The following is a 9336-nucleotide window of genomic DNA, read 5'->3' as shown; positions in this document are numbered from 1 at the left end:
ACATCTGTAAAATGGGTAACAGGAAATGAAATTATAAAATGGATTATGTAAGTATTCCATGTATCATATTTCCGGCAGCTAATAGGCCAATTTTCAGGGTTTGGCTTATTAGATGGCTTGGCTTATCCTATTTTTTCTGGAGTCGATTTATTATCAGTTATGGACCAAAAAATGAAAAAAGAGGATGATAACATGCCTTACCCTTCAGTTTTCATGAATAGGCTGGCGTTTTTATACTGCAAATTCGGAATATCTCTGATTTTTATTATTAGTGCTAAAAATTAGCCTCAACTTGTTTAACGAGTCAGCTTATTAGCCAGGAAATATGGTAATAGGTGTTACACTTTACCATATTGGGATCACAAGTTAAAATCTTGGATTCAAATCCCACGGCCTCCCCCTCGCCAAGGCTGTATGTAGTAAACTAGGTAGGCATTGCTGAAACAAGAAATAAGGTGCTTGTGCAAAACTTGTTCAAAGAAAAAGATGTATGAATTTGTTGCATAAAAAATAGGTATCCAGTAGTATAAGTATAAAGTATAGTAAAACTTGTCAAAATTCGTCTAATTAAAAATTTTTTTTTTTTTAACTAGTTGAGTAGACTATTTGAAACCAAGAAGAGTGCTAAAATAATAAATTATTCGAATACGGATAAAATTATAGAAAAAAAAAACAGAAATTTCAATCACTTAAATTCTTTCAAGTTCATGAGTGCGCAACCTTTAATACAGAAGGGCCACATTCAAATAACTGGAAGAAACCGTGGGCCGCATCTTTTTTAACATTTGCTTCCAAGTACCGTACTTGCACAAACAAAAATTTTGGCTTCACACTAGCCAGCTGCTAGGGCATTGTAATGACATAAAAATTGGACTCAGGTATAGGCTTTGCAACGCAAGTGGATTGAGATTACTCACACATACCAGATTAAACTACCGGTAAATTAGAATTTCTTCTGTGGGCCGCACACAATTCAAAATTGGCACGTATCATCAATCCGCAAAATTTTTCCTTGTGGGCTGCATTTGGCCCGCAGGTCACACGTAGCACACCCCTGCTTTAATCGACTATTGAAAATAGTTGAAGTTGCAAGCAGGCTACTTTTATAATTTTCATATTTATTCAGAGTGTTATTGGGGCTTAAAATTTCACCCAATGGTCGGGAACACTTTTTTTATAAAATATGTGAACAATTTATTTTATTACATTTTCCGCCTCATATTACTTGTCTGCCAATCTTTCCAGCAAACTTGGTGCTGTACTGAAACTTCACCTTATCGATAACTTAGATTTGTGTCCATATATTTGACCATTGCTCTCTTTTCAATTAAATGATGTTTTGACATTTTGTCCACTTGGAATTCTATCAGCTTTATTTATAAAGGTCATATAAAAGTAGCGTATCTAAGGGCTATTTAAGTAGCTAAGCCACTGTGCGTACTATACAGTATTTATCCTATCCTATTCATATCCAATGGGAAATCTGTCCAGTCCTAGCTGCCATATACTTTGGACAACACAACCCACAGATATGAATCGTTCTTCATACACATGAAGTGAATTTAATATTCACCTTTAAACTGATATATTGAAATATTAACCTAAGCTAAGTAAACACCGAGTACAATACAAATCGGCCCGAAACGAACAGCCTGAGGAACATCTGAAAAGTGGAAAGATTTTGCAAAAAGTAACGAACCCAACTTTGCATTGCGGGGGAATTACCTTTTCCCGTCGACAGGGATTTTTATTGGACAACAGGTTGGTCGTTGTAGTACAGAATCGGTGATTAGGGTATAGAGCAGTGTTTTCCAACCTTTTTTGGTCGCGGGCCATTTTCTCATCGGCGAAAACCTTTGCGGACTCAAGGTGCGTTTATTGCAACCGTACTCTGTGTGAAGAAGTAATAAAACCAAACACAACAGAATTTTAACGAATTTCAAAATCGGAAATTCGCCGCGATTACGCGTCCTTTAAAAGAGCCGACTTTTTAGTGTATAATAGCCTTTTCTGTCGCACAATATTCAATCCATGACAACGACGAGGGTTTAAAATGTCTTTCTATTTTAATTTAATTGTGTTCATGGTAAATCGCGTTGCGTCGACTTACGACAATATGGGAGCATTACTTCTTTAAAATGCCACGGCAATCTGCTAACATAATAATGTGAGAATATATTTAGTTTTGATACGTATTTTTAGCGATCTTGCGAATTCGTTATCGCCGTTCGAAAAATCCTACTGTTTGCTATAAATTTCAACTTGATTTAGAACATATTAAAAATATATTTAAAGTATATTAGTAAATCAAAAAGGCATATCCATCGCCTTGCTTTATTATTTTTAATTTAATTGTGATCATTTTAACTGCGGTTGTGTTGACGAAATAAAAGCAATACTATGACAATCCGTGGACACAAAAACGCGTGGTAAAGTGCCGATTATATTTAGTTTTGATTAGTATTTTTGTAAATTCGACAAATATGGGCTGTTCGTACAACGCTTACGGCGCTACATTACTGTACGTACCAATGTGGAGGCAGTAAAGCAAAGAATTCTTAAGGGAAAATGCTCTGGTACTTATACTAAAGTAGCACCCGAAATGTTGCGATTTGCAATGTCTGAAAAAGCGTTTTTAATCGGTCGCGGACAATCATAAAATAAAACTTGTGATGTTCTCCGTTTTTTTTTTTTTCAAGTATTTTGTATTGCCGTTTAGAAAATTTGGATTGCCACCATTGACACCAACCAGAAAAAAATATATTCCTCGTTGTTCGAAAACCACTTAGATATCTATCGACGCGTGTGCAGACTCGTGTTTTCATTGGAAATCCGCAAGTGAGTTGTGAAATACAATCGTTTGATTAAGCGACGCGCACGTGACCTGTCGCCTCACCTGTTACCAAATTTTCGAATAGTAAATTGCTATTCTAATAACTGAATATTCTAATATATGCCTAGCCCTACTTAGTAACCAGTAAATATTGACTCGATTAATGCTATGTGAATAAACTTGCTTTTCGTGTTTTATGTAAATTCTAACGTAAATCGTAACTTGGCTGATAGTTAGGTTTCGCAAGAACGTTTGCGACCCGCAGTGAATTGCTGGCTCGTTGCGGACTCATTCAAACGGACTCGGGTTGGGAAACACTGGTATAGAGAAATATATCACCAAGAACACCAGTTTTTAATTTTTTTCCTTGTACTGGGTCAGGGGTGGGCAACCTTTTTTTCGGATTGCGTGCCAAAATCGTCAAAATTTAATGACAAAATTCCTCCGCGTGCCGACCAAAATTGGGAACATACTACTGCCATTCCTGAAAATATATATAGGAAGAATGTTGTTATTTTGGTGAGATTTGACTGTTGTTTTTCAAATCAATTATATTAATCGGAGTAGAACTAGTTAATGTAGACTTTCTTAGAATTATAAACAGCCATAACTTGTTTTTTTCACATAAATGAATTAAATAACTCCAACCCATATCACAATGACGAATCAGTTTTAATATAAATCATCTCAGTTCCACACTTGTTAGGACATTTTCGTGCATACTAATTTACTATATAACAAGGGTGGCCAACACGTCGAGCGGTCGATCGCCACGTCTCAAATAGTCGATCGCGCCTGATGTTTAAGTCAATGTAATAACATAGCCTGACAGAGCATATTAGAACGTAATAAATAAAAGTTTCACCATTGCCAAGATTTAGAAATGAACATGCTGAATATCATATGTTTTGACCGAGAAAAGATCCTATACCAAAAGAATACCTTCTGCGGCATGCGAAAGTTATTGTCTCACTCACTCTCACTCTCTGTGGTAGATTGTATATGCAACGGAAGCAGTGGCATTAGAATGTCTGTTTTTTTTTTCTGGTTCAAAGCGAGCGACAAATCTGACTTAGAAGAAATTGTAAATTACCGTGAATACTGAAATTTCATCAGTCATGTAAAATTTATGGTTTGAGAATATTTTTTTTCGCGGTTTAGAATACATGAATACTTTGCAAGGTTTTTTGAAGAATTTTTAACACTTACGCAGGTTTTTCATTCAATTCTGTGAGTCTATATTATTATATATATTGTTTAAATATAATCGAATGCCTATTAGACTAGCCACTATTATTGGACTTGTTACACTCAAAACCCTTTTTTTCCGCTGGTTACGCTTTTTCTACCATTTTATAATATGTAATGACTAGTTAACCAAACGTGCAAGAAACGCCCCCAATATCTCTTTAAAAAGCTTATTTTCGCGTCTCCCTACCCGAATGACGTAGGGCAAACCGTCCGACCATACGCCGGTAAGAAGAGAGAAATTTCAAAATATTTTGAGAATGAGTTTCTCTCACTTATCGCTGCGGTTAACATGTGCTACACAAAACGAGATTTCGAGAGCTCTTTTGAACGAGCGATACGTAACCTATGCACAAAACCAGACTGTGAGCTTCGCAAGCGAAGCGAAACGCGAAATATTCAATGTTATGTGAGAGCATGCTTACGATAGTTGTCTGGAATCTTTGTTTGTTTATTATGTGCGCGGGATTGTTTCCCGCTCGTTCAAATGACTTATCTTTGAAGTAATGACAAATTCTTTCGTTTATCTCTAAGCTTTGAAATACCTACGCAAATAAAATTCACTTAGTAGTAAAATAAAAAATTTACAAAAAAAAAAATGTTGACGGATCAAGCATGGATCATAGTTGGATGCCTAAAATGGTTTTAGTTAGTGCCGGAATACTTCACAAAACATAAACATAAACGTAAAATAGCACGAAAATAACTATTATTGCCATATTATGACCAAGGATGGCGGAGTACGAATATTTTCGTCATACGAAAATAAAGAGAAGAGACCATTCTGTTTTGCTAGTATTACATGTGCTTGTTATTTATGGTCTATACCCGTGGTTCTCAAAATGGGCGTCGCGACGCACAAGTGCGTCGTTTCAATTTTGCTAGGACGTCGCAAAACCCTTTCTCCTTTTGCGGAATTGTACCTGTTTTGCGCTGCGTAAAAAATTATCCTGTACAATAAATTCTAAAAAGAAAATTCGCAAGTAGTTTTTGGATTTCTTTAGATAAAGAAAATCATTGCGCACTCTCACACCCTTTGCGACTTCGTATTTATGCGAAGCAGGCTTCTCTACCATGGTTGTAACCTAGACGAAATATCGATCTCGAGCAAATGTTGAAAAGTTTATGCTTGCGGCTCTTTCACAATTCACTCACACAATTCAGTGACATTTGTAAAAAATAAGTGCACCCATCTTATTAAATGCCATTTCACTGACTTTCGTTATGTTTTGTAAGAACGTTTGAAAAAACTTTTTTGGAAAAAAGGTCTTTTGATAAAAGGTATAAAAATGTTTTTCTTGGGGAGTCGCAACTTGAACATATTTTTTGAAGGGCGTCACAACACAAAGAAGTTTGCAAACCAATGGTTTATACAATTAGTCTTGCAACTATTGCACAGGGGTTCATTAAGCCTCTGGAATGTTTCATTGGGATTCCACTACTCTAAATAGGTTGAAAACTGCTAGTATAGACATTGTCACATTGCAAGAATATACAAAGTCTTCAGAAAATTGTGGTTTTGCTCCACCAAAAAGATTGAAAGACCTCTGGTATAGTTACCCATGTGCGACAAAGATCGTTTTCTCTGTTTTGATTTCATATTATTCCTACAAAGCTTATTGAACCATCCGGACCTTCTGGGTTCCTGGCCAGGCTAGGAATCCCTTCGCTAAGCATTTGTGATAATTAATTAAACATTCCGAGTTTCTTCGTTCAATCCCGTTCTCGATTCGGGCCTATTAAATAATTATGTACATAAGAGGCTCTTTATAATAAATAGTTTTGAATTAATCTAAAGAAGATGTCCATTATACATAAATGATGCTAGGCGAAAGCGAATAATTATAAGTATGCCAATAAGTAATCTGCTTGCTACTTTAGTACTAGGGGCACAATTTAGTTCAAAAATACGGATTGATTAGTCATAATGCCCATAACTCATTTCACGGGATATAAAAGCATTTTCTTATGTGAGAATTGTCAGTCGGGTATATTTTTCAGAGAAGTGATTGACTGTTGCGCACTTAGATAAAATGGAGAATACTTCTTATTTCCATTGTACGGAGACCAACACAATTACGACCCCGCTTGCCAGCAATGCAATGTGGAAAAGTGAAAAACATTATCGAAATTGGTTGACGATTGTGATTGTGTCAGGTTGTGGATTTGTTATCAACGTTTACGTTATTATCGCTATGATAATCTATTTATCAAAATTAAAAAATTTAAAGAAGAGCCTCAAGGAAAATGGATCAAAGAGATACAGAGCGGTTATGGAAATATGTTTGCTCATAAATGCATCTGCTGCATTGATGAACACTCCTGCTACTGAAAAAATTCTTGTTGATATTTATTTTCCACAAATTTGTCCGATTTCGAGAGGAATTCGCGGTTTCGGTGGAAGTTCTAGTGTTCTATTTAATTATCTTAATCTGTGGCTTCGTCAAAGATCAATTTATAACGACCCTGCGATGAAGCATCTCACTACGAAAGTAACTCGAACTTTGAGTTTTGTTGTGCTTTTTCTTGTGGCCGTGACTCCGATAAGCAGTTATGTAATTTTCGTTTCTGCCTACACATTTTCTGTCGTAGATACTGGATGTTCAATTGTTGCTTCTACTGTCAACCCACAAGCGATGTGGTTTGCCGTTGGTTTGAATTCGCTATTAATGCAATGCTTGTTATTATGGCTCTTTGTACTACCTTTGTACAAACACAGCGCTAACGCGCCACACGGAGGGAGTTCCAGTAGCAGCCAAGCGAAAATCAGAGCTATCACGAAGAGAGCGTTTATTAAAGGACTCATATCCTCCATTACCGACACTGTGTCGGTAATCATGGCCGCATCAGCAGTTTTTAAAGACGGGATAACGCTTCCTTTAGCGATGTACATTAGCGTGTTGGTAAATCTTATCATGTATGTTGTGTCGTTCCCAGATTGGGAAAGACTGATGTTGCCGTGTTGTATAAGTGCATTTCGCAAAAGGAATCAATCAGAGAGAGAAGTTAGTCAAAGAATAAGCACAAAAGTTACAGCAGCATGATCCGTCTCAGTTTGAATTTTGACTGAAAGAACAAAAGATTATGGAATCATTCTATCATGCCACTCCGCCAATTCGGAAAGTTAGGGCATGTCCTAATATAGCCGAAGATAAATAAAATCAACGACAAGACAGCTATGCTCAAAGAATTGGAGACCAGATGTGACAAGTTTTTCTATTTAATTATGATAAAACTACATTTTTGAGGATTCCATAGCACTCGGAAAAAATTGCCCCGCTGCCAATTTTAGGAAGTAAGGGCACGTCCTAATCCAGCCGACGACAAACAGAATCGAATGCAAGAGAGCTTTGCTCAATCAAATAAAAACAAGTAAAAATAACATGATCTCTTTCAACGAAATAGTAAGTATATTTGTGAGCTTTCGTTAGATCATGGTCTAACTTCTTCAAACAATATAAGATATGACTGTAAATATAAAGATCACAAGAATTTAATTTATTTTAAAATTAAGTTTTCTATAACTGATTTAGATGCTATGGTAATTTAATCCATATAATCTATCATCATCTAGCATCCTTGTGGTGAGTACCACATACGGATCCAAAGTAGAAAGTAAACAAGGAGAAAGGACCTGCAGTTCAATACACAATATCCAAGTTACCCAAATAAAAACCGGCAATGAATTGTTTTTTTAATTAATCATAATGAAAATATTTTTGTAGATATATCGGGTTTCATAGCACTCAGAGAATAATTGCCTACGAGCGATTTCTTCCATCTTTAAGTACTAGGTGGTCCATTAGTTGCGGGCGAAAGCAACAATAATTATACCAACAACAACAATGATTTAGCAAAACAATCCACATATTTCGAATCCAAAAACAGATTGAAATATTTGTCGGAGAGAAACAGAATATTAACTTGAGACATTTCACCAGAAAACAATTCGGATATGAATTTTATATTTATTTAACGATATTTTTATTTCTTGGTTGTGTAACTTACTTATCCGCAGATAGTCCTGAATTGAAAAGTTTCCTTAATCTCTTGGAAACTTAGGTATCGCTGCTCGATAACCAGCTTTGGTTCCCGCCGCTTCCCCTCTATAGTAAAACTGTGTATTATCATCCTGTAAATTGTGTACGATCGCTTTTTACTTGTATGTTAACACTTGGTGCTATTCAAACAATCTGGCAAAGATGCCGTTTCAAATAATTTTTGTTTTCGGTCTTTAAAATCGTAATGTGTATGTTTATCATGATTGAACTTTCAATATATAAAAGGTTGTTTGTGGTTTGAAGTCTCAATGAGTGCTAGTTAGTTGTGGAATTAGATCAGTTAGCTAAAGAATAGATAAAATGACATATAAATTTAATTACAATTTAACCCTCAGCCAACCCAACCACCCATCGGCGACAACATAATTTATAAACTGTGTGCTTATCTTAAATCAGGGGTGTGAAACCATTTTTTGCAGCCGGGCCATATAAGCAACTTCGGAAATCTAGCTGAGCCACACAAAAGATTTAGTTTTTCCAAGTAAACAACGAATTAAAAATTCTCAAAATGCGAAATTTTATTTGTTTAACATTTTAGCGGGACACTCAAAATTTAAGTGCTTGCATTGTTTGTTAACATCAGCTTTAGCAAAAATTGTAGCAACCCTCAACTGACGAAATACACCTGCGATAACCAGAGTGGCGCGGGAAAGGCAAACGGAGAGAATGTGGCCATAGCTTAGCCTTACACAAACAGGTACTGGGCTAAACAACGAAAGATTTAACGCATCGACAAGAGCAAAAAACATTACGTAATTTCACCCATTTGAGCACCTTTTTGAACATAAACTGTCTGATTGGAGTTTTATGTTTGATGGAAAAAATCTGAGTGATGACTACATTAAATGTCTTGGTGGTCCGGGATGTGGCCCGCGAGTCACCTGTTGCAAAACCCCGTCCTAAATAATAGCCCAAAGTTTCATGCCCCCACAAATCTTTCCCAAGCATTTTTAAACCGGAGTTTTAAACCATAATATAAGTTCCAGCATAACAAAGATAAGTCTGGCATATTTATGATTATTTTTAGTAGTGCGTTGTTGATAAAACGTGTTTCTGATTGTGTGTGAACGCTCAGTAATCTGTCTGAGTGTAGTAAGGCAGTTTTTTAGTTGATTACTGCATTTTTTCGTATACTGACATAATACGCCCCTCAGCGGATTGGCTATTCCTATGAAGCCCAACCCTTCAACCATC

General features: G+C 36.1%; 1 protein-coding gene across 1 annotated transcript; it reads left to right on the top strand.

Annotated features, from left to right (window-relative positions):
* The first annotated feature begins 6092 nt into the window (after nt 1–6092).
* On the top strand, nt 6093–8240 carry LOC120334931 (uncharacterized). The gene is made up of 2 exons (XM_039402448.2): nt 6093–7485; nt 7807–8240. The coding sequence occupies exon 1, from the start codon at nt 6115–6117 to the stop codon at nt 7123–7125; it is 1011 nt and encodes a 336-aa protein (XP_039258382.2). The 5' UTR covers nt 6093–6114; the 3' UTR covers nt 7126–7485; nt 7807–8240.
* Nucleotides 8241–9336: the final 1096 nt, after the last annotated feature.

Source organism: Styela clava, chromosome 1 (assembly GCF_964204865.1).
Source record: "Styela clava chromosome 1, kaStyClav1.hap1.2, whole genome shotgun sequence".
NCBI classification, from domain to species: Eukaryota; Metazoa; Chordata; class Ascidiacea; order Stolidobranchia; family Styelidae; genus Styela; species Styela clava.
This window is presented reverse-complemented; position numbering and strand designations above follow the sequence as displayed.